The sequence below is a fragment of the Dermacentor silvarum genome, chromosome 10, assembly GCF_013339745.2.
Source record: "Dermacentor silvarum isolate Dsil-2018 chromosome 10, BIME_Dsil_1.4, whole genome shotgun sequence".
In the NCBI taxonomy this organism is placed as follows: Eukaryota; Metazoa; Arthropoda; class Arachnida; order Ixodida; family Ixodidae; genus Dermacentor; species Dermacentor silvarum.
The window spans coordinates 1528823-1555188 of NC_051163.1; the positions used below are offsets into that span (position 1 = coordinate 1528823).

The 26366-nt window shown below is 48.5% G+C and overlaps 1 protein-coding gene across 2 annotated transcripts in view; it reads left to right on the top strand.

Annotated features, from left to right (window-relative positions):
* LOC119431366 (uncharacterized) overlaps nt 1-26366 on the top strand; it is a 47769-nt gene continuing 21403 nt past the window's right edge. For both annotated transcript variants that reach the window (XM_037698856.2, XM_049657281.1), the window contains exons 1-3: nt 1-271; nt 21293-21479; nt 25509-25637. In XM_037698856.2, the coding sequence (XP_037554784.1) occupies nt 16-271; nt 21293-21479; nt 25509-25637 (572 nt within the window). In that variant the 5' untranslated portion in view covers nt 1-15. The remainder of the gene's footprint in view (nt 272-21292; nt 21480-25508; nt 25638-26366) is intronic.

Here is a 26366-nt window from a genome sequence, read left to right on the forward strand (position 1 = left end):
CAACCGAGTCGCAACATGTTCGCCCTCGTAACACCGTCGCCGCCGCCGCCGATTATACTCGTGCAGCAGCAGCAACGCAGTGAGGAAGCGCCGCCACGGCAAGTGCGAGGGATGCGACGCCGCAACAGGGACACGGCGTTCCCCGCTGAAGAGTTCGTGGACGCCGTGCAGCAACACCGCTTCCTCTTCGACCGCAACGAGCCGGAATTCAAGAACGTCGCCATGAAGGAGGCCATGTGGGAAGCCATCGGTCAGCAGTTTGGAATATCAGGTAAACAAAGGCGCCGCAACGCGGCTCTCAACACGGCGCCATTGCGGCGCTTTCCGGCCCCGCGACGACCTGGCCGGTTTCTCGCCGAGCGGTGGCTGCGCAGAGAAATAAACGGAACAGAGCTCGCAGCGCCCTCTAGGCCGCGAAGCGCGCCGAGTTCGAAGCTCCTCTTGCGACTGCGCGCAGGAGGAGAGGCAGCCGAAAAAAGAGCGAGCGCTAGACATTCAACTGGCTCGTGCGTGGCAAAAGGATGAGCAGATTAACGCAGTTGTATACATGGACGTTCCAGTTAACTTTTTGAGGGAAACGCTGTGTTATGCATTGAAGCACACAATTAACTAGAGCGCCCATACATTTGGTTTTGAAAATTAATATCTCGAAACTGGTTCAGCCCTGAAAATTCGGTCCAAGTGGATACGCCTTGCGAACTCAGCTGCTATAATTCTTAGATTGAAAGATTGGCCGTAAAATAATTAATGAAGTTAATTAGCGTAATTGGTAATTATTCAATTAGGTGTTATGATTTCTCGTGGAAGTAATGGCCGTCTCATGGAGTAGTTTAGATCAAGGATTATAATTCTGCTATCTGCCACAAGCAATTAAAAAAGTTCGTGCAGCTAAAATGAAACACCCTGTAGATTTGCCACTATGTAAAGAACAGGGGCGCATAAAAACTGAACCTATGCACTTACCGTATCCTCAGCCGAACACATCCCCAGCAGAGCTTGTAGCGAGTGAAGGAGAGCAAAGTATAGGAACTGGTTTAAAATATCAAAGGGTACGAAGTAAGCATTTCACGTAATTGAGTGTGCTTACAAGCAATCATATGAAAGTTATTTTGATATCTAATGGAGACACGGACACTGTTTTTTTAGAATTCAGATGAGGTGCACGCACTACCCATACATGTTGGATGGGAAACGTAATTATTGCGATGTAAGACCGATTCTTGAAATTACTTATGTTTTTGTTTTTCTCTTACAAAAATGAATTTAGACAGTCTGTAGACTGTCGATCAACTTTTTATACACTGCCTATCTCTCTTTAGATTAGTTCTCTTGTTGTAAATATCTACACATTGCATATAGACAAAGTCATTTATTTCTTTTATTCTACTCCCAGTCTATAGACGTTTTCACGAGGGCGCTTCCGACGGTCTGGCGTCGAGAGTATGTGTCAGTGTTGCCTGTTTGGTCTGGACTGTGAGCTTGCCTTGCGCTTGCGTTGCGGAGTGGTAGCTTTCCTTCGATGTTTCCATTTATTTTTGTCCCGTATGACTCACGCTGATAAATAATGACATATACTCATCAAAAGGCTACAGGCCAGCACTGTGCAGTTTATGGGCGCACAAACAACCAGCGGAAAAGAACAATTTTGGGGACTATAGTGTGTCCACAACACAGCACTCTGCGAGACCGCTGCCAATGTGGTATGTTCACGCTTCGCCGGTTTCCTGCATCACCTGAGGACTTAGCATTTCAGTCTAATATAAACCAGTGCACACATCAGTTAAATAACGCATTTTGGTAAACCCTTTTCGGCGCATTTCATTATAGGTTGCGAGAATTGTCAGCTCTTCGATGCAATATTTTCTCGTATGTAGTAGCAGAAGCTACATTTGTTATTCTTTCAAACACGACTTCATTCCAGTGCCTAATACAGGGGGTCACACGGTGCACTTTTGATCGTGATCAAGCCCGACCTGGGTCAAATTTCTTGGTCGCGATTGGCTTCTTTGCTCAATCTGCGGAAGGGAGCCAATCGCAGTCGAACATTCCGATCCAGATTGGGCTTGATCGCGATCAAAAATGGTCGTGTGACACCGGTATAAGACAAATTGAAGCACTCTGCGAGAGCTAGTCGGTAAATACACTTTGCAATGATCTGGAAAAGTCGTGTCCTATGGAAGATGTATGCAGCCCCTGTGTCTACCAAAACATTAGCTCTGCATTTACACGCATCCTGCGCGGCCCTGCCCATAAAGGTATTTACAAAATCGAGCACCTGGGCTTTATCAGTTGCGCTGGCATCTGTGATCACTGTCGCGCGTCGGTTCGCTGCAGGCACCGCGCTGCTCGAGCGCCACACTTATGCTTTGACATTTGGTTATAAGCACCCTGCACTGCACCAGATCCAATAAATTTTGAATGATTGAGCTGTTGAGTTGCTTCAGAAGCTTATGGAGTAACCACCGCATATCTACACGCGTCGTCGGGCCGCCGGCGCCTGGTTCTAAGCATTGCCTGACAGCTACGTACGCGCCTGCTTTCGCTAAATGAGGCAACCCTCAAACGCGAAACCTAATGGTGATCAGATTCAATCGACGATACGGTCACATGTGCCCAGCAATAACAATGAAATATACTGCTGATTAGCGCGCCAGGTCTCGACGAAGCAGACGCGGCTGCCGCCGCTACCGACGACGAAACACCACATCCACTGGCTGTGCTTGCTGTTGCCATGGCACACCACACTGAGCGCTCACGCGAGCACGTGAAACATGTAGCAAGTCAAGCGGCACAAGACAAGCGAAGCGGAAGAAAACAATCGAAATAATACGCGGCAAAGATCACACAACCGAAGTGCGGCCGGCCTGCTCTCGCAAGGCTAACAGTCCACAATGGCGGCATAACATGTTCTGATGCTAGACGTCGCCCGTGTCGGGCAATGGCGCTACTCAAGCGTCGGTTTGTGAAAAGGTCTATAGACAAATGTCGTTAAGTTTTCTATTTCTCTACGTCGGTTTCTAGTCTATAGACTGTCATAGACAAAAGTAATTAAGTTGTCTAATGCTTTGGATCGATTCTCAGTCTATAGATTGCCTTCTGACAAATTGGTTAAGTTGCCTATTTTTTAACACGAAAGTGTTTTATCCCGGGTTTCACGGCTGATTTCCAGCAACGGATGTAATAGTCGCCATCTAGGATCGGTGAAGCGAAGCACTGCATTGTGACATTAACGAGCGCCGACAGGGAGCGCTTCGGTAGTCACAGCAGAGGGTCCAGCACGTTGTAGCCATAGAATAAACAACCAAGTATAAGCTCGTGCATAGTTTCATTCCATAATTATACAATAAATAGTGATACAATAAAAAACATTATTAATATTGCCAACGGCAGGATTCAAATGCAGGAAATGTGGAAGAGAAGCCTGATGTTGAAGCCATTACGCCACGGACGAACGTCTCAACACACGACATAAAACACCCTTATGAATTTTTCACGGGCAAGCCAGTGCATTGAGACACTTGGCGCGTTTCGATTTGGCCACCTCGACAAGTTGAACTGTTGCAATTAGTAGCGATTGTGCGTGTTCGCAGCATCTTCTGCACTTCGAAAAGTATACATTGCTCGGAAATTTACGACAATGAAGACATATGAAGCGCAATAAACAAAGTCACAAGAACGTCTAAATCCACAAGCACGAAGATTAGACAAATCCATGTACTTCCCATCATTCCCATGGTGGCTGAACGACTGCACCGCCAGAGTATGTGGCCCCGTGTAGGCAGTTGCCGCATATGGTTTGGCCATATAGGTGTTATGGGGTTTGGCTTTCGCGTCGGATTAGCCTATGGCGCCTCGTCGCCTAAGGATTGTGGCTTCAACGTGCATCAGCAGTACATCGCCTACTGCTTCGCTTGCGATGGCACCACCTAAGACAACTGCTGCGCTAAAAGGTGCAGAAAGGCAACGACGTCGCCGGGCGAATCTCGCTTTGCTCCGGCGAAGGACACGCCAACGTGAAGCAGAATGCCTTCGCGGCGCACGGTGCGAACTCTGCCACTGGCATTCCTGCAGCTTCGCGCGTCGCATCTCAACTGGCTGCTGTAGCCACTGCGGAGCCGGACCAGAATGCTCGCACCTTCGCCGAAGCCACTCGCCAGCAGAACCGCACAAACCTGCAACATGGTCGCCGGCCCGCAAATCGTGCGCCTTTGGCTGCAGCGGACCGTGAGTTCACGAAGCAAACATGCAGTACCGTCTGTGAAGACACGTTTCACTTTCGTGTTCTACCGATTCCTATGAAAGAGGGATCAACCATAACATTTCTTTAGTCAATTCCCTATCTATAGACTGCCTGTTGACAGAAGTCGTCTATTTTAGTATATTCTCGGTCTATAGGCATTCTATTCTGTCTACTCTATCTACAAAAGTCGTTAGGCTGTCTTTTTCTTTTAGACTATTCTTTGTCTACAAACAGTCTAATGAGAAAATTAGTTTAGTTGTTCTGCTTATTTAGGCGATTCCTCCACTATAGACAGTGTATATTTACAAAGGTTGTTATGGTGTTTATTTCTTTGAGTCTATTCTTGGTCTGTAGACCGTATATTGACAAAAAACATTAAGGTGTCTCAGTCAAACCATGGTTTGGAGGTAGCCCACACGAGCACGATTTCAATCGAGGACTGATTCTCTTTGTCAATCAATTGCGATCGTTAGGATTTTATCAGACCTCGCTTAAGGCTTGCACTCATTGTCGTTATTGGAGTTTGATCGCGACACACATAGACTTCAAGAAGACCTTCGACACTGTAACCCATCCAGTGGTGACTGGGGCCCTTGAGGAGTCTGGCATCATAGAGAGGCGTGTCAACTTTGTCAAGCCATTCTTAAATCACCACGCATTCGAAATTCGTACGGCTCAAAAGATACTTCCTAAAAATTACACCAGTGACATTAGGGTTCCCCAAGAAGGTATCATATATCACCAACACTGTTCGGCGTGGCCATGGTCAAGCTTGCCCATGAACTCAAAAGCACTGACAAGTTACATTTGACAATTTAGGCAGATGACATCACGGTGTGGACAGCTCATGCACAACCTTTAAAGGATCACACTGTCCAGTCTGCACTTGGTTGCATTGAACGTCTCCTCAAACCAACTGTCATGGGCCCGTCTCCAACCAAAACCTACTATCGTCCTTTTCATGACGCTCAAGATGCAGCCGTTACTCTCACCTGTGGCGTTATGGCCATCGCACCACCCGAAGACGGTTACATTCCCATTTATAGATCACGATCGATCGGCAACACCAACGTGGCGTAAGATGACACACATTATTTCCGGAATGTCATGGTACCTGGGAGGTGCACACATGTTAATCGCGCACTTGCTCCTACAAGCGACGCTGATGTTCCGGGCCACATACGGAGCTCTCACCTAGAAAATGACACACGCTCAATTACAGCAACTCGAACTTCACCAAAATGAACCTCTACGCGTTTCACTAGTTTGCCCAGACATCCACGGAGGAACTGCAGCGCTATGCACAAATGTCCCCCGTGGCGACAGTAGTACAAACCCGAAAGGAACGGACCAACAATTGCTACATTTGGGTGGATGTCTCAGTTTCCCTTTAATTACTTATCTCCACCTAGCGGATTTCCGCTGAACTATTACGTCATACACTTGCCTTTGCTTCGAGTTATCAACAAATTCGACTTCGCCCTGCCATCTGCTAGCCGCTTGGTTAGCTCAGATGGTAGAGCGGCTGCCCCGGAAAGGCGGTGGTCCCAGGTTCGAGTCCCGGACCAGCACGAATTTTTCTTCAACTGCAAGGCTTTCTTTCGAGGAACCCGGTTGAGTTTCCATTGTAGCAATTGCTACATTTGGGTGGATGTCTCAGTTTCCCTTTAATTACTTATCTCCACCTAGCGGATTTCCGCTGAACTATTACGTCAAACCTTCGCAGGAGCAGCACCGTCCGAGGACGAGCCTTACTAGTATACACCGCTAGCACTGATCCCGCACTATCATCAAGTGTCAGCAGCACTACTCCGTAGAAACACATTGAAATCACCGACCGAAAAACATTCCGTTTTCACGTGTATAAGCACGAAGAGCGAAGGCAAAACTATGCCAGATAGGCACCGACGATCCGCATACTTCACCGCGCTCCTGCACTAATGCTGTTTGACACGCGGGCGCTTTTCACACGCGCGCCTCGATAGCAGTGCATCGGCTGTCAGACAAAAAACAGAAGTAGGGCCACCGGAAGAAGCCTTTCCTGATGTCACAACTGTCGAGCTCCTGCCATTTTAAAAGCTCGCCCGCGATAGACCACTATAGACTCCTCGATTGAATATCTTTACCGACTGCCAGCAAGCAATTCGCACACTGGAACAAGTCAGTCACCGCGAACAGGTTCCCAGGGAATCCGAACCGAGTTCATCACTCTGTGCCGCGACCACAAGATCATAACCACAGTGAGGTGGGTTTCCGGACACTCTCCTGGTAAGCGAGAACAACCGCAGCCTGCTTACGTGTGTGACGCCTCACCACCAGAGACAAAGCCAACAATGTCCATCCTACTAGGGTTACGCAAGTCCATCCTACTAGGGGCGTGTCCATCCTACTAGGGGCGACTAGGGTTACGCAAGTACATGAAGGACAGCATGCCCAGCAACGCCCATCCTCTGGCTTGCCGAGGAGTTGGCAAATCCTAGTTCACAAAACACAAACTGGTTTCTCCCTTACGCCGGTCGTTATTGCATGCTAGTAGGCATAAAAACAAAATATCAGCCGACAAGATGTCAGTGATATGCGATCCCCGAGCTTGCATTTGACTGCCCCTCGCACAAGCCAGCAGTGAGGTCAAACATAGGCCATTTACTTTGGGGCTGCCCTTTATTTCATAGTCTCCAGAAGTATGCGGGGGCTACACCAACGCCGGATGAATGATCACTCCGTAAGTAGATTCATATAGGAACGCCTCTTGCCCTCCAACAAATTTACAAAACAATCTAGAATACTTAGGAAGAATAAAATGCGCAACAAGTACAAGAGGTGGCCCAGGTGCGACAAGATAGACACGGCAGTCTTGAACTGGTGCATGCTCCAAGGACAGCAGGCAGATGTTAACATAAGACTCAACATGGCGGTCCAACATAATACCATAGAAGTTTGGCAATGGAACTGTAGAGCTTCCTCCGAATAAAGGATGTCCTCAATTAGTTCGTTCGATCCACATCAAAGAATCCCCAAATTATTTTGGTTCAGGAAATTCTCATAGACATGGTGTCGGTATCTGGTTACAAAGCTCATACTTGTCAGGGCGAAGGGAAAAGAGGCATCGGCACCCTGGTATCAAGTCATCTCACTTTCATACTACACGACATGGGTTGCGAACACTATAAGGTTGAGCACTCGCTCAGTGAAATCATCCCCGGAAAGTATCTCAAAAACAGCATCTTCGTTCTTAACATGTACAGCTCGCCCAGCGACCATAATCAGATTCACAAATATCATAAATAAGGCAGTCAGTATGGCCACGTCGTGTCCGCTCTTGGTGGCAGGAGACTTCAATGCCCCGCACCAAGCGTGAGGCTGCCCCCAGACCATGCATCCACAAAGGGGTAGACTTGTGGCAGGTCACAACCAAGCACAACCTCCTGCTTCTGACGGATCCGGTGTTTCCGACTAGGACTGGGAATTCATGTACGAGGGATACTACTACCTACTTGCGTTTCGTCAGGGGCTTCAAATCAGCCTCCTGGACTAATCTCAGCGAGAATCTTGGTAATGATCATAACATTCTGGCCACAACTCTGGAGGTCGGATGTAAGGCTCCCACGGAATTCGTAGTCACTGACTGGGACACCTTTAGAAAAATCCGGAAAGAGCGCTTCCAGTGTGAGCAGCAAGGCACGTTAGCTAACTTGCAACAATGGACGCAACAGATCAGGGAAGATATTAACGGCAACCAAGAAGGACCAGACCGACCTAGAAGTCAAAAGAATGGAAAGTCGGCTGGTGCACCTTCTTGAAGCAAAGGAATCGCTAACCAATTGGTGGAAAAAGCAAAAGCTCAATCGACGGCTTAGAAAAAGATTGCGGAGGTTAACAAGGCCATAGAGGAGCATCGGCTACTAAGCAAACAGCAGTGGGAGGAGGTATGCAACTCCATAGACGGACAAATGAGAGTGGGTGCGAAGTGGAATCTTCTCAAGCACCTGCTAGACGAAACCAATACTAGGTCCAACTAGAGGAAAGTGCTGGAGAAAATCGTGCACGAGGCCACTCAAAAAGAAGACATGCCAAAAATCCTGGATAACCGGGCCTGCAGGTATCTCCCGCTGGGTACGGCCGGGCCGAACGACTACCCAATGTACAGGGGTAGATCGTGCCCCAGGCTGGACGCGCCTTTCAAAACCTACGAGGTTAGGGAGGCCTTACAATGTCTCAATGCCAGGTCTGCGCCGAGGCCCGACCACCACAAATAAGGCTCTCAGGAACTTGGAAGACGACTTCATAGACTGGCTCACAGAAGAAATCAACAAGGCCTGGCAGGCGGGCTAAGTTTTCCAGGGCTGGAAAGAAGCCCTGGTAATACGAATCCCAAGCCCGGCAAACATCTAAACTTGTCCAATCTCAGACCGATTTCCCTCACGTCTTGGGTCGGAAAGGTGGCGGAGCACGTAATTCACAATCGCATAGCCAAGCACGTCGAACAGAACGGTCTTCTGCCATATAACATGGTGGGCTTCTGACCAAGCCTTTCGACACAAGACGCAATGAAACTCATCAAGACTCAGATCATAGACAACGACACGAGGGACGTGCGGGGCATTCTCGGGCTCGACTTGGAAAAGGCCTTCGACAACATATCACGCAGACACATTCTAGAATCCATCTCGGATCTCAACCTAGGCTAGGCCTTTCACAGCTACGTCAGGTTGTTCCTGGAGGGTCGCAAAGCTACGTTAAAGGTCGGAGACCACAAATCAGAAGGGTACTCGCTAGGGCCTAGAGGGACGCCTCAGGGAGCCCTGATTTCAGGGGCCCTTATTGTTCAATCTTGCCATCAGGGAACTGTCGGTATCCCTTTCGGGGATCGAGAGTTCACCACACGATATACGCCGACGACATCACCATCTGGTGTACCGGAGGCAGCGAAGGGGAAGTGGAATCGAAGTTTACAGGAGGCGGTAGACCGAACCGAAACTTTCCTCCAGTGCACGGGGCTAAAGTGCTTGACGAAAAAGTCGGAGCTTCTTTTCTACAGAACGGTCGGAAAAGGTCCCAGGGGGTGGCAGCCCCTGGACGAGGTTAACATCAAGCTTCACACCAAAAGCGATGCCAACATTCCTAGGCTACACACTCTAAGGGTACTCAAAATGTTTATTGAGTCTAACGGAGGCAACATTACCAAGATCAGGAAAATCACGACCAAGACGGAGTGCATGGTCGGCCTGATCAAGAGAATCACCAACAAGAGAGGAGGTCTGAAGGAGGATAATCTTCTCAGACTCTTCCATGCTTTCCTCATGAGTCATATCGTCTACGTGGCTGCAATGCACAAGTGGTATGCGTCCGAAAAGAACAAGTTGGGATACGCTAATCCGTAAGAGCATCAAGAAAGTGCTAGGGGTTCCGGTAAATGCCAGCATGGAACGCCTTCTCCAGCTGGGTGTACATAACACACTCGGCGAAATCATGGAAAAACTGCTAAAATATCACCTCTCTCCAGCACCCCCGCGGGGAGGGAGATTCTCGCGGTCTTGGGAGTCGGCCCCACTGCAGTGGAGGAACGTAAATGTGCAATGTCGGATCACCTAAGGGACATCATGGTTGCTCCTTTGCCAAAGAATGTACATCCACATCACCATGCGGGCAGACGCAGAGCTCGTGCTGTGGCACTGCTGCGGAAGATCAAGGAATCGCCTCACACGGTCAGCTTCGTTGATGCGGCTCAGTATGGGTGCACATCGGGCTTCATCGCAGTGGTAGTCAATCACGGACAGGTCACTTGCGCGGCCTCCATTAGAGGTTCCACCCCGGCTAGGGCGGAGCAGTCAGTGATCGCCTTGGCACTCTTAGACGAAGAGAGAACTCAAATCTTCACTGACTCAAGGGCGTCGGTCGGGGCATTCGCCTGTGGATCCATCGCCGAAGAAGCACATAGAATTATCGACGGTAGAGTAATCCGTCTACATACTATCACGTGGTTACCGGCACATCTAGACTCCCAGCTAGATTCGCTCCCCAACCTCAACGACATCGCACACGTCCAAGCGCGCGCACTAAACCACCGCGCGGATGCGAATGCGAGTCGAGGTCTTGTTGAACCTTGGCTTTTTGAGTTCCGAGACATTCTTTCCACCTTTAACGAGGTAACTAAGCACTATTACCCTGAAAAGAGAGTCTACTCCCCCCCCCCCCCCCCCCACAGTAAACAAAACAGATCACAGGCTATCACACTGCGCATGCTTCAGACAGGATCGTATCCAAACTTGGTATAGGGACCAAGGTTAGGTCCACTATAGCAATGCGTGAGTGGGCGATCGAAAGCACAAGGAACCAGACCGATGGCAGGAGCAGAAGAGACTATATTTTATTGTTCTCTTTTTCTACCTTCGCAGCACGAGGAACGAGGCACATGCGAATGCACCTGAGCGCGCCATAAATAAAAGGCGGTCGATGAAGATGATGATGGCCGCTAGACTTGGCTTTATTTCACTCCATCAAGCCAGACGGCTTTAGTCCGGACTGCCCGAGCAGTGGACAGAGAAGTAATTTAAAAGACATGCTCTGGGGATGCCCCTCGTTACAGAGAGGTCCTAATAGCTGCACCGAGGAACAGTGGAGCTCTGCGCTACGGAGCTCCGAGCTTTCACGTCAAGTATGGGCTGTCCAGAGAGCCCACGATGCGGCGGTGAGGCTTGGCCTTCCCGTCCAAACGTAGGAGCGGCCCGCGGCTTTATCACGTCCCTGAAAAGGGCACATCGGAGCCTCTCAGGACCATCAATAAAGTTCCTTGTCTGTCTGTCGGCCCAAGAAGTTGGCCCCGCGACATGTAGATGGCGCTGCCATGCCTCCACAATCCGCCATTGCAGGATGTATGGGCTTCTATGGGAGCTTCGCTACCATGCGTACATACACCTTGTCTTGATCTCGCTGCCATGGCGCACGTGCGTTTTCCAAGTGAGGTTCGTTTGTGGGAAGAATGCCTGGCTGCTCTTTTCAATGGGCCTCTTTGATTATGCAATCCCCTACTGTCCGCAAACCGTCAGCGGCTTCTGGTCTGGCTAGTCCTGACGGAAGAGTGCGTCACAGTCACAGGATCCAGCTGTTGGGGACTGTCTGAGGTTTCGTTCGAAAGTTTCGAAAGCCCGTGACCGGAAGTCACTCTCCTGGCTGCCGCTGTCTGCTCTTAGCTACTCGTAGAAAGCCCCCCTACCCAGCGAATTCATTAGCCTGGCCTCCGAAATGGTGCAGTCTCAGAGGCCACGTCGCCGGCACAACCATAAAGCTTGCATAGTGGAATTGCAGCCTGAGCGTATAGAACGTGTTCGCAAAGCGCAGTTTGCGTCGAGCTCTAGCTCTTCTTGCCCCTTAACTGCTGTATTTTAAGTGGAATTCCCACACGGACATAAGCAAAATCGCGGTCGTGCCGCGTCGTTGTTCATGCAGAAAGCACCCGCCGATATACTTGAAGCTCATGAGACTGTCTACTAATTAAGGGCCCGACGTGTGTCTAGGACAGAGCTCGTGTACACCGTCTACTAATCCTGCACGTCAAAAATCACACGCACGAACTTGGCAACAGAAGGAATCAACATACATGTCAACAGCAATCGGCGAAGCTCCGATTGTATATACCACCCCAGCTACCGCCGTGAAAAAGCCCCATGCAATATGATATGCTTCCTCGTACACCAGTTTCACTCACCTGAAAAGCGAAATCTAGCTGTTTACTACGCATATAGCAATGAGCATGATAGATTTCGCTCAGCCCATCAAGAATTAAAAGCGTGTGTGCCTGATCGCTGTGCTTCTCTCTTAAAAAACACGAAGGCTAAAGCTGCAGCAATTAGACCGCTCCTGAAAAACTTGCATGATGGCACACAAAGCATCGACGACGTAACAGAAGCGATAGCTGAGTGCACAATATTTGCCGTCTGGAACACGCGAAGTACGCTGAAGCACACGGTATGTTTCACAGCATGGCGTTGAACGCCGCGCGCATCTTTTAAATGCGAAGCACATCTTGGAGAACATTTGCCACTTTTACAGTATCTATCTATCTATCTATCTAATCTATCTAGCCGCCTACGTCTTGGTGCTCTTATGGTCGTATTGTTAACTTGATATTTACCAAAATTGGCATACTATGACACGACTGTATGGCGAACATAAATGATAGGTCGTGACATGAATATCATGACATGTGTGTCATGTATGTCATGAAACAGCTGCTTACGTCTTCGGGCTCTCGTGGTCATTTCGTTAACTTGGTAGGTACCAAAATTGGCATTGTATGACAACAGTGTATGAGGAACATGAATGATAAGTCATGACATGAATGTCATGACATCCGTGTCTTGTAGGTCGTAAAACAGCCGCATAAAATGACAATGACCCAGCGAAAAAACATTAACACTCAGAAACCATTGAAATGGGTTCTGACGTGGGTACTAAGTGAAGGAAACACTAAAGGAATGGTGGTAGAAGACATAGTCATGACCATGACCCAGCAAAAATGACAATGACAGCGAAAAAATATTAACATTCAAAAACCAATGGAATGGGTTACGGGAAAACCATGAACCAATGGGAAAAGGCTATAGGTCAATGGTTGAAGTCACAGTCATGAGCATGGCTAAGGTATTCACTTTAATGTCTCCTAGGCGTTGCTAAAGGGACTCCTGAGGACTCATGACGTGAATGTCATGACATGCGTGTCATATAGGTCATGAAAAAGCCGCCTACGTCTTGGTGCTCTCATGATCGTTTCGTTAACTTGGTAGGCTCCCCGTACCCTGCTTCGCATAACATCGATTCCCACAGGCCGTGGGATTTGCCGGCTTTTTTAAGACAGCCGTCGTCTGCTAGCTGCTTGCGCTTGTGCGAGCAAAAATCTGCTGACAGTTCAGAGAGTCCGCGGACAGTCCGTGACATCCAGTCCATGAAAATCGAACGCTAATTGGCAGCTCTTGGTCTAGTGGGCGGAGCTTTCGAAGCTGTTCGAGAAAATCGAATGCGGGACAGCAGTCTCAAGCAGTCCGGGACTGTCAGGGACTGATAATCGAAGAGGCCCAATGCAGCAGGTCAGAAAAAGGACTAGTGTTGTTTACAATCCCCCGAGGATAACGGGATGTCGTGCGGCGAAAAGAATGGGTGCACAAAATCGGAAGTAAAGACTTAGCCCCTTCGAAACACGCCGCTCTTTGCAAGGAGGTTATATACTAAGTATACTCCTTGGTTCTTAACGAAACAAGTACTGTACTGGTAGGCAAGGTTGCATGGAGATTTTTCTAACTTTTGCGAGCCAGACTGTTAAATTTATCACAGTGCAGCTATGCACTACCCGTGTAGCTTGTGTAAAACAAGTTGCTAACTTTTTCAAACGCTTGTATGGCCTCGCTCGTGTGGGCGTCGGTGTTGATGTTGCCTGACGGCAACATCAACACCGAACGAATAAACCCAAGCTGTGCGAAAATACAAATTGCTCTTCGGGTTGCGAGACCACCACGCTAACCAATTCAGTCACTATGGGTTCATCATACACGTGATTTAAAGCGGGGTTTTATATGCATGAAGAAGTAGACGTGGCACCCGCAGCTGGCGCGCGGGGTCCCACCTTTATGATCATCATCTGCCTATATTTTATGTCCACTGCAGGACGAAGGCCTCTCCCAGCGATCTCCAAATATCCCTGTCTTGAGCTAGTTGATTCCAACTTGCGCCTGTAAATTTCTCAACTTCACCGCACCTGGTCTTCTGCCATCCTCGACTGCGCTTCCCATCTCATGGCACCCATTCTGTAACTCTAATGGTCCACCGGTTATCTACCCTACGCAATACATGGCCTACCCAGCTCCATTTCTTTCTCTTAATGTCAGCTAGAATATCGGTAATCCCCGTTTGCTCTCTGGTCCACACAGCTCTCTTCATGTCTCTTAACTTTAGGGCTAACATTTTTTGTTCCATCAATCTTTGTGCGGTCCTTAACTTGTTCTCGAGCTTCTTTGTTAACCTCCATGTTATGTTAGCACCGGTAGAATGCAATGATTGTATACTTTTCTTTTCAACGTCATTGAAACGTCATACCAACTGATATCACGCCATACCCCCCAGCCAATTACAGGCGTCCCCTCTCTCCGGAGGAGGGGAAGGGTGTGATCGCGTGTTCGCTCGCCTCGCGCCTGCCATTTCCTGCCAGTTCAGGCCCGGCAGTCAGATGGGGAGGCCGTGTTTGGTTCGTTCTGCCGAAGAGCAGGCTACGTTGAAGGAACGGCAGCGGGTCCGTGAACGTACCCCCCAAACGCTCAAAAAACTAACCAACCCCTCTCCTAGCGTTGGACAAGCTTCGCCTGCAGCCCTGTTCCCGGTAGGGGATGGGTTTAAATTTTTTACAGCGAAGCTGTTAAGGGCTAACCTTTCGATCGTCGCGTCCGGCAATAGAAAAAAAAAACTCTCATTGGCCGTATGCTGTATGTGCGAGTGAAAGCGAGCGAGGGCGAGGGACGCGCGCTTTCACGGGGAGCGAACGCACGGCGGAGAGCAAACGCAACTTCCCAGTGGAAGGGAAGTGGTGTATGAGGAGGGCATCGAGGCACCCTATACTGTGTTCGCTCTCTCACTGAGGTGCTTGCGCGCAGACCTGCCGGTCTCTGCCGCCAACTCTCTCTGGGCTCCCGCCCACCTCTCCCCTAACAGTGTCGACAACGGTGTTTAGCCGTTCATCACGTAGCCAGCATTTTGTAGCGTGAGCTACACTGGCCGAGGTTGAGGGGTGCGACTGTTTTTACAACGAATCCGTGCAGGGGCAGGGCCTCGCCTAGAGATGTAAAATTTCCGGAAATTTTGAGCAATCTGAAAAAAACCTGTTTTTTTCACGTCTTTTCCCGAAATTTCGGAAAAAATGAAAAAGAACAAATTTTCTTTAACATAGGGTCAATAGTTTATTGCCAAATGCCAAAAGCCACAGCTCTCATTATGTAAATGACAGAAGTGAAATGCTTTCTGCCTTTTCACAAACGAATGCAGGGTTTAACAAATCGAAGACAAGCCGGAAGCATCACCGTGAACGTGCTCAGTTCTCTGTGGATGGGTGCGGCTTCTTAGAATTGTTACGGCAGTTAGAACAAAGAACAAATGTCTCTTCTGTGACTATTTCGTCGTGGCTTTGACTATGGAAAGGATCAAGATGTCTCCCCGACCGTGAAGTGCATCCACACGTCGGAAATTGGCTGTACTATTGCAGAATCTGCTTCCACACGGCTTCATATGCGGACTTCCGCCACAGGTTGCACAAATGCACAAGGGAAAGTCAATATTGAACAATAACGGGCACCAAAACATGCGAAACCGCACCCGAATGACGAAGCCACGCTGACGCTGGAGCTGACATTATGTGATATCGATGACGAGTGGCCAGCCGTCGTTTGGTGTTTTGGTATCATGTGCGACGTTTCGCGTTCTGCGTTTCGCTTTCACGTTTAACACGCTGGGTGTTGCCTAAGTTTTATTTCGGTACGTTTTCCCGCGGAAATTTTGACCAATTTTTCCAACTGTGCCGAAAAAAATGAAAAAAAAAACCCAGTTTTTTTCCGGAATTTTCCCTTTTCTTTACGCACTTCGCATCTCTAGCCTCGCCTCGGTGACGTATCACCATTTTCTTTTATTTCCCTCTCTGTTTGGCGGTGCGGTCGGTGTGCGGCGCCTCAGTTCGGATCAGCTCATTCCACGTGAGCGAGAAGTTGGCGTGCGTATCATATTCGCGGCGTGCGTTGTTTTGTTTCGCTTGTGAGCGCAGAATGCAACGATGAGCGAGCCTCCTGACCGACAGAAGGTGATCGAAAAGTACCTCCAAGGGTTACATCATCATGGTCGGTATTTTGAAGAGATGCCTTTCCGGGGATAATGCCTTTTCGCGCTTATCGCGCTTTGTCAGTGGTCAGAGCGACGGTCCGCTTGCGTTTCCAACGATATCAGCCGGCCGTGAGTGGTGAATGATAAGACTAGTATAGAATAAGTCATAAGGCATTGCTAAAACATATCGGCCCATGAAGCGGCTACTCCCATGGTTACCTGAAGTCAGACGGTGAACTCAAGCTTTTTGAGATGTCCTTGGCTGCCGTCAACGAGAAGTATGCTGTGCATACATCAAGAGACCTGAACAGGCCGTCTAAATGTAAGGATGTATCGACTGCTTCTTAATTTTTCGCTCAGCGCGTAGATTTATCATTAAAAAATGCAGTAGTAATTTTAACCAGGGACTCAACCTGGCAGAACGACCTGTTTTCAGTTGCGGTTAGTGCGCAACACGAGACAATTGATTTATCTTGATTCGCCTTTTTGAAGATCGGGTTATCATTGTTCTGGTTACCGGTTCAGAGTTCCCCTGGCACCGGTTTATTTCGGTTTTAGTGGAGTATTGTTCTGGTTACCGCGACATGACCCGATCCTCAGAAATTTTGATAAATGTAAAAATAGCTGAACTGTTAGTTTCGGTTTCAGTCATGATTAGAACCGCGCATGCAAGCTAATTGTGACTTTAAAAAATGAGAAAGTCTGCCCCTATGCTCTTTACATAAATGCTTCAGAGCTGCGCTTGGGCATTTGTTTTGTAAGCATCTGCGCATGTTTTTTTTTTGTTTTTTTGAAAAGCAACATGGAAGAGCAATGGCGCCAACATGTGCTGGTTGGGTTGGGGAAAAGAGAAAAGATGCAGAAACATGCATCTTTTCTCTTTTCCCCAACCCAACCAGCACATGTTGGCGCCGTTGCTCTTCCGTGTTGCTTTGGTTTTCGAACGTTGGAACTATGTTTTGCCGCAAGTGTGACGTTGCTTCACGGAAATTTCCATCACCATGATCTCCTGCGCCTTCGGATGCCAAATTAGTTTCAGCAAAGGCAAGAAGCTTAATCGTTTTGTGCACCAACAGGCTTTAATTCGCGGGCACGCGAAACTGCGTGTGAAAACGTGATTACGAAACTTTTACGATTCAGCTCAGTCCTTTTGACATTGGAGGCTCGAGCATGAAAACTCATCTTAGGAAAGCAGCTCTGCCTTTTGTGGTTACTTACTTACTAGCTTTCTTTAGAGCGAATAGCTTTGTTTGCCTCTTTTGTTCTTGTTCGTCGTTGGCGGCCACCCGGTAGATTTGTGATACAAAGGCACCGATGAAAAGTGTCCGTGCTCTCCCGAAACCGAGTTACGGGGTGCATTCGTCGCCGAATGACAGCATCATAGGTGTTTGAGACGTACGTGCTAATTCGCGTTAGCTTTAAAGTGTGTGAAGGTTAAGATGCGAGGGTGGAGCACTCGCAAAGAAAACATGCGGTTGCCCGCTCGTTCACTGGCTGGTTTAGTCGTCATTAATTTAGTCGTTTGTTCGTTCGTTTAGTCGTTTGCTTGCTTGTTCGTTCAACTATTAGTTCGTACGGCCACTATTTGTCTGAGATGCACTTACTGTAGGACACTAAGGCTGGTGTGTCCGTGCCCTCCGCCAGCCTTTGAGCGTCATAGCTTATACGTGCCGCGAATTCAAGTGGCAAGGACGGAGAGGATTATTTAGCTTACTGAGGGTTTGCTGGAGGCCAGGATGTTGGCATTCGATCGTCAACGTGTTATTTACAACCATTCGCAACAAGATCTTGCGACACGCCCTTGACAAATGTAGTGCACGTGGTACATTCGGAATCGTCATGGTACGGCGTTAGCGCTCGTTTAGATATTTATAAAAATAGTTATCAAAACAGGAAAAAGAATCTGCCGTCGCTGAATTTGTATATATTGTCACGTAGTAGTTGCGGTGAAGAAAACAGTCACAAAACTGTGAATGACGAAACGTACTTTTTATTGGGCGAACCTGTGCCCACAAAAGCAAGTTGCACTCGAAGCACAACGATAGCGGCGAACACAGTCGGCGATCGTCGAAATCTGATCAGCGGCGAAACGCGTCGGCTTTTCTACATGAGTCATCGTAGGTTCCAGAGGTTCCACCCTGGTGCCCTCGTGTCTTCCAGAAAGTACTAGACAGGTCGCGTCGCTCATACAATCAGATTACATAAGCGTCTGTGACAACAGACAATGGACACAAGCATGGACAACGTTCGAGTAACTTCTGATACATGCAGGCGCGTCCTGCGCCGAGCGCTAATGTTAAACATTTGTTAGCCGATGTTGAGCTGGCCCATCAGCTCACCCGTGACGCTTCTAACCAGGCACCGTTGATCCCCTGGCCCAAGCCCTCGGAAGACGGTGGGAGACTCTCCCTGTGCCGCACCATCAAGGAAGTCTACCTCCAGCTCCGTCTCGACAAGCGCCTATACCCTCCGCCTCATCCATCACTCACTGTGCCGGAGGCTCGCCTTTTGCGGCATGTCCAAATGAATGAATGCATTTGTTACCCCCCTCCTGTCTGTTTCTCTATCATTATCGAGTCGACCCCAGCTGTCCCAACTGCCCCTCTACATATGTGGACCTAGCTCATTGCCTTTTCTACTGCCTCGCTGCTCAGCAATCGCATTCATAACCTCCCCCTTCCCTTTCCATCACCACCTGGCTCGACTGGCTTGGCGCTGAAGGGGAAGAACAGCGTAGACTTGCCGCCCAGGCGGTTGATATGCTCGGCCTATAATTTTTGGCTGAATAAATGTCTACTACTACTACTACTGAGCCGATGAAAAGCGGTCACTGGTGAAAGATAAAAAAGTGCACGTGTTAGTATATATATATATATATATATATATATATATATATATATATATATATATATATATATATATAACCCTCCGCATAGAAATCCTTTGCTATAATTATATACGAAGTTTCTCGGAGCTAGAACGCCAACGCGAACGCTTAAAGTGCACGGCATTGCTAAGCGTGCTGTGCGCTTAGGAGAAACGAGGAGCAGGGAAGGCGGAGGAGGAGAGTGTCGCTACTTTTTATATTGACCCTTTTCGCGGAGCAGTTCGTTTAGAGAAAGGAGATGGCGCTCATGGCGGCGCGCCACACGTCTCCTCAGCGACTGCGCTCGATTACGAAACCGTCACCGCTTCTACCTTGCTTCTGTGCGATCAGCTGTCGGAAATGCAACTGAGTTTTTGCTAACCATGTCGCTAACACACTGTGCTCCAATCATGCTAGATTTAATCATGTGTATTGAAGACGTGTGCAGTAGTTAGCTGCAAAAATAGTGACTGGCATGTTAAGGACAGTGGCGCACCGACGGGCGGGGGGATTTCGCCGGTTGTAACCCCCCCCCCCCCCCTGATGCCGACTTAACCCCCCCCCCCTTTTGTTCAACCCCTTTTCTCTCCTTGCGCATTTGAGTACTGCAACTAAGATGTAAGACGCGCAATCGTCTGCACACTCGCAAAAAGTGAATTTTTTGACAATTTTTCGTGAAGAAATCGAAATTAGTGCTGTTTAGATGGTTTTGGCAAACTGTCAACCCCCCCCCCTGGCAGAGATCCTGGGTGCGCTACTGGTTAAGGAATATAATGAATCTGTGTGGCCAAGTTCGCGGACCGCTGCTTCAACTGTCCGAACGTGTTACCGGCACTTCGTGATGTACAGCTTTCCTCGAGGATACAGGAATTTGCTCATCCGTCAGCCTTATATCGCTAACCTTCAAAGAAAGGGCTTCATCCCCAGAACGTCGGCAAGAGTGAGTGCCACTCGTTAAACAATGACAAAGGGAGTAGCGCCGCTTCCTGTCATAGTAAGTTTCGCGCACGTTATCTGTACACAACCACCCCAAGTGGCAGGAAAACTTACGCCCACTCTATCGCCGACGTATCAAGAATAAGTGAATGGGCGCACACTTGACTATATGCGCACTATACATGCACAATAAATAACAGATTACACCGATGGCGCAGGAATGGTCGAAGCTGAATGTTTTGTGACGGTCCACAAGAGTAAGCGAGTTACTAGCTGTAATATATATTTGCTACAAGGTATTACAATGTACAAAACAGCTACGTTTCAAGCCTTGTGCACAGCAAGAACAAATCTACGGGAACTGAGCACACCCGCGAGCGATTAGGCAGAAAATAATCAGATAGTGGCCGCACCGAGGAACTTCACCGAGTCAGAAACTGACAAGCCACTGCTTCAAAATATTTGCCGAATAAAGTACAAAGAGCAAAAAACACTAATCCTGACTGAATTCATGAGCGGAATGTTTGGATAGCTTGGTATAGCTTTTAAAACAAGCACCATCTACGCAGCTTGCGCCGTTTGGACATAGCTTAATCAGCTCCGAAGGCGCTTTTGCATGTTCTCTTAAGCTGTGATCAAAGCTTCGTGTCGTCCACCTAGTCACCGTCTACGATATCTCCGAAAATAGAGGTTTTCTAAGCCACGCCGGCATCATACACTTCCATTGTGAACAAGGAGGCAGTTGAGGCAAGCAATGGACGCGTGCGTCACCACGTGATCAAACATGGCAGCGCCCATGGGATTGCCGGGAAAAGGCTCAATAGAGGAGCTTTAGCTTTGGGTACAGCCATTCACAGAGAAGTGCTTCCACAGCCGTGTTGGTACCCGCGACAGTGACTCTAATCAGGCCGTAAATAAAATGTTTTATAGTTGCACATTACAGGTCGAATACTGAAGTTGTTATTGCCGCACTCTCGTAGCCGTTCAGTTTTACATGTGCAGTTTTGCGAGGGTTCACTCATCGTGGCCATGAGCGTTTACCGTTTGCATGTGTTGAATGCAACTGCGATTTTCTCTGCGATTTTCTCGGGGACTTGATGTAAAATACAAACGGATTCATTGATGAAATAAAAGCTTATTGGTACAGTACATATGCCCTCGGTCTTAGACATGCGCGGCGGACACAGCGGTCGTCGTGATCTAGAGACACTGTAGAATCAAGTGCGCACATGCCTTAGTAAGCTTGCCCTTTGTCATGCATGCCACTTTAGCGGCCGCAGACCAATTTGTCCTGGAACTGCTGGCACAATAGCCCCCACGGAAATGTGCCGGCAGACAACGTTTCGCCCCTCTTTGGGCACTGCTAAATAAATAAACGGTTGGTGCGACGTGCGACGCAGGCAACAAGGCGATGAGCAAGTGGCGCAACATGCGTGACAAGTACTTCAAGGTGCGCAAGCAGGAGCTGCTGAACCGGCGCCTGTGCACACCGCGCTTTCGGAAGCCAGTCAAGGTGTGGCCCTTCTACCACGTGATGCGCCAAGTGTTCGAGAGCAAGAATGCCGCGGCGCTGGAAGGCTCGCAACAGTGAGTAGGAAAAAAATTGACTTACATACCGTCCGAAAAGGCACAAGCTCAGAAATATGCATGGAAAAAAAGTCCATATGCACTAATCGATGCATAACCTTCATGCAACCGCTGAATAACCCATAGCTATAGACGAGCATTTTCAGCGCATGCAGTGGACAGCCACCTTGTTATGGAGACGGCGGGCACAGGCGTGAACGAGAGAGAGAGAGGGCCCACATCATGTACTATCGACCAAAAAGTTTACTGACCAAGGGATCTGACAAAAAGCTGAATATCTCCACAGCCTCAAAACGCCCAGTCTGATATTCCCATTTCCAGCCTGTACTGGTATATGCGAACAACATTGTGATGTACGGTTTTACTGGCTACTTTTAAAGGCTGCCCGGATATTTAGCGTTTTCTGATGCATGGGACATACAATGAACACAAGGAAGAGTAAAGGTCATATTGGTAAGATTTTAACTGCGCTAGAAACAGGGACGAAGGAGGATGAAAAATACACCATGTGCGCAGACTCACAACTAAATTTTTAAGGGTGCAAGATGACATATATACAGTGAGGATAGCAAAACAACATGATCTGATTGGCAAGACATGCTCACATGTACGCTTCAATCACAATCTTGCGCCTAGATATTGCACTTGACAATCTGCAAGCACCACCGACGGATCACTGATGCATCCATGTGTTTTCTTAATTGCATAAGCCTCGAAGATATCCCGCGTGATGCGGTTCTTATGGCGATATAAAATCTTAGTTTTTTTCAGTAGCGGTCGGCACGTCTTGTTTGTCTCCTTTTCACAGTCCCTGCAGTGCTTCGCCACGTGAGAATAGCCATGTTTCTAGAATGTCCCTGTTTCTAGCGCAGTTAAAATCTTTCCAATATGCACTTCAACCAACTAGCCCAATTTGGTGCACTACTCCTCTTGAACTGCTGCAAGGTACGGAGACAGCGCCACCCAGAGCGTTGGGAGCGAACCCACCCCCGAAGGCTTCTCCACACAAGCACCGATACGAGTTGCCCTACCGAAACTACATGTACAGTCTATTTCACACTTAAAACTCGGAGCGCATTGCAATGCGCTCCGAGTTTTCCCTTAGGTGAGACAGACTGTACCTGTTTTCTCCAGTGAACTTTGCAAGTGGCAGTGCTTCTGGGAACATTTCAAGGCCATGATCCATAACAACCGCGAGCTGTCTGACATAGAGAAGTTTTCATATTTAAGACCATACTTAACCGGCACAGTGAAAGGTGCAGTCGAAGGTGTGCGCCTGGCGGAAGCAAACTACGCGGTAGCGCTGAGAATGCTCCGAGAAAGGTTCGGCCCTGCTACCGCACTCGTTGATGACCACATTGACAGTTTGCTTGCCATCGTGCCCATTGATCGCTCTTTCAGGTATCGCAGCTACGAGAACCCTACGAAGAGATGCACTTTCGTACAAGCTGCCTCGACAGCCTCGGGGTTCCAGCGTCAGAATATGCGGTCATACTTCATTGTGTCCTTATGCGATCGCTCTCCGTGGAGATATCACCATTTTATACCGTCAATGCATGAAGGAGAATGAAGCCGATGACGGGGCTACTCCGAGGTCACGGCAAGAGGTGCGAAAGTTGATGAAATTCATGCAGGCGCAAGTCGAACGCAGAGAAGACAGCCTCTCTAGTTCAAGGTCCCGTCCCTATCGAAACAGAACCCCGCGGGACACAGGCAATGCCAACTGTGTCCACCACCACAGGTACCATCAGCATTCGCGCTGGCCACAGGATCTGTATCGAACGACCATCCCTGCTGCGTACTTACTGTGCACTCAACGTGACCACGCCACAAAGCACCACGCCACTCAACTTGTATTGACACCGAGAAATCCGCAACAGAAGCCGGCCTCCTACAGCCGGGACGAGAATGTCGACGACCCCAGTTAGCTTCGTTCAAGCCTGTGCTAGAAATTGAAGTCCATCCTGTCCATCTACCACGACGACACGCGATATCTGTATGAGTTGCCAAAGCGGTACACCAAGGTGGGGACCACTCAATCAAAGTTCTGGAGAACTACCGGCTCATGATGAAATCGACCATCGTTGAAAACAGCGTTCTCACTGAGCAAGAAAGCAGGTTCAACGAAAGCCGGCGGGTGACGAGTGGTTCTGACAGAAAAGTCATGAAACAGCCTCTGAGTGAAATCACATGAATCGCGATTGATACAGAGGTCTCAGTCGACGAAGACACCCAAGAAGCCAGTGCTTGAACCACAAGCCTACTCGTAGGCTGGCGGTTCCAGTTACATCGCGAACATAGTGCGGGAGACGCAGGATCAGTCATCACCACTCCTACCGCCACCGCTCAGAAATGTACTTCTGTGATACTCTCGAAAACATTAAGAAGGGGAACCATGGGGCTCGATTAAAATTTTCTACACCACTGGGGTGCATAACTGGCCCAAAATCATGCGCCTCCATCGAATGCTGCGGCTCGTCCAGTCGACGCTCTCGCGCTACTGTTATTATAGAATCGGTCGACTGTGCGCACATCAAACGGCTGATGGTCGCACGTAGGCCCGGTGAACGTGCTAGCCGCGCGCATACGCTCTTACTGTTCGGCACCGCAGAACTTTGTTTCCGTGAAGCTTCACTTACCGTGAGCACAATATACCTCAGGCCGCACGGTCGGTGTATTTAAACTTGCAACGACGTTCTCCTCTGCCGGACTGTTCATCGGCGCGCTGTGGCTTGCCACATCTGTCACATCTCTGCGGTGCGTGGCCGCCCGAAACGTGTTCAATGAAGCACGATTCCTATAAAGCCACGACCAGCATACGTGTGTGTTCTCATAAACTGCAGATGGAGTTGCCATAGGTAGTATCGCGATGGAACACACCGTGATTGGATCCCTTGGTTGGATCACTACAGCTCGCGAATGTGCGCGCAGCGCGGTCGCGTGCCGAAGGCGAGAAATGTAAACAAGAGAGGAGAATCTGGTCCGACATTATGGCGGAGTAACGCCAACTTCCGGCGTCACTTAGCTTCACAAAGAGGGCCTCTCCACAGTTTTTCCTTCCTCCATGAAGCCATCTTTGTTTATTTGGACAGTGTTACCAGCACAAGTCGCGGATTCTGAAGTTGCCAATATATTTCAACTAAATAAATATAGCCTACGTAGGCATGGGAAATCGGAGATATCTTTCTCTGTCCATGTACATATTTGAAACATGACAAAATGCATTACTATGCCATAGTGAAAGGAAGTTGCGTACACTGCAATGAAGATAGAGAGTCACAACTTATTTACCTAATCCACGCTTTTCTGTTTTTAATATTGCGAAATTTATAATTATAATTTAAATATTAAATATCATTTAACCTTTTTTCAAATTCTTATGTTAAATGATTACATTTTCATACCGCCACACCCCTCACCACAACCAACCGCCCAATAACCAATAACCGCCGTTTATTTTTTTTCAGTTCCCGGTAGTGGGTGAGGCTGCACATTAAATGAGGATAAAGTAGGCAAGGAAATATAAGATGGTGATGTTAACAGTGGGAGAAGCAGTCAATAAGTTGAAAGCCGAAGGAATCGCAGAAGTCTGCTCTCTCTCTTTTAAACTTAGTAATCTTCTGCAACTTTTGTAAAAAGTCTTAGGGTCAAATCAAGATTTGGCTTCCTGCAATTGCTAGAATTTTACTTTCTATCTCTCAAATGGGGGGGGGGGGGGGGTCAACAAATTTCAGCCAGATTGGTCCCCTGGATGTCTCATGAGAGTATTTCAGTGTCTTGCATGTACTTGAATAGGAAGATTGCAGTTAGCACCAAGCTAAATCTTTCTCCTAAGTAGCATGGAGACAAGATCTGACACTGAAACTGTCAGCATCAACAGAACGGGACAGAGGTCTGTCATGTCTGTTTATTAATTTGTCATCCAGATGGCATTAGGATGATATTGTTGTGTTGTCAAATTATGACAGTTTGCTGCTAAAGGACGCCACTAACAATTTTTGGTTCACGCGTCTCTGTCGCGTTTTGCAGGGAAGCAGCCGGAGGCCACGGAGATGTGGTGGCCGAGCTGGCATTTGACCCCGCCTGGCTCACGAACAGTAACGCCGAGGCTCACGACCCCGAGTTGGCTTCCATCACGACCTTGCACATGGATAATGGGTGACAGCTTGTACCTCACCTGAAACACTTTCCAAAAAATTAGCGTAGCTTGCACTGCAGGTGCAATGCCAAAGAGACAGCGGAGCTGATGGACACCTAGCTAGTCCTGGCTTTTGGGCTAGGCTAAGCACTACCAAGTCATCCCCAGCATTTTCTGGAATTTATTGATTATTGATTGATTATCAATTAGCTATTGATTGGCTATCTATTGGCTATCGCAAGGTATTGGCCGCGTATTTGGGCTAGGCTAAGCACTACCAAGCCATCTCCAGCATTTTGCGGAATTTATTGATTAGCTATTAGGGAGTTTTAGTATAGCGGAAAAAGCTTACGTTAGCGTGCGGTGCAACGTAAGCTTTGCGACGCAACGCTAACGCAAGAAAGGCTGCACTGCGCGGTACAAGGTAGTGTTTTAAAATAGCGAAACGGAGCAAAACGTTAACGCTAATGCAAATATACTTGGGTGCCATCTCGAGGCGGATACAGCAAACATGAGCATACCCACTCGTCAAGCCTACTCCGCTGCTAATCGAGAACGTATATTGAGAGCAACGCCCATTTGTCACCTGTACGCCGCTGTCGAAGCAGCATCACACAAATCTAAAGAAAACATGAGCATTAGTGGGGAACGAATGAGCTGAACAGTGCAGGCCGACGACTCGATAGATCCGAAGTGGACGGCTCTCGCTTCAACAGGCGCCGCCATCTTGCCCTACGTACGGAATCCCT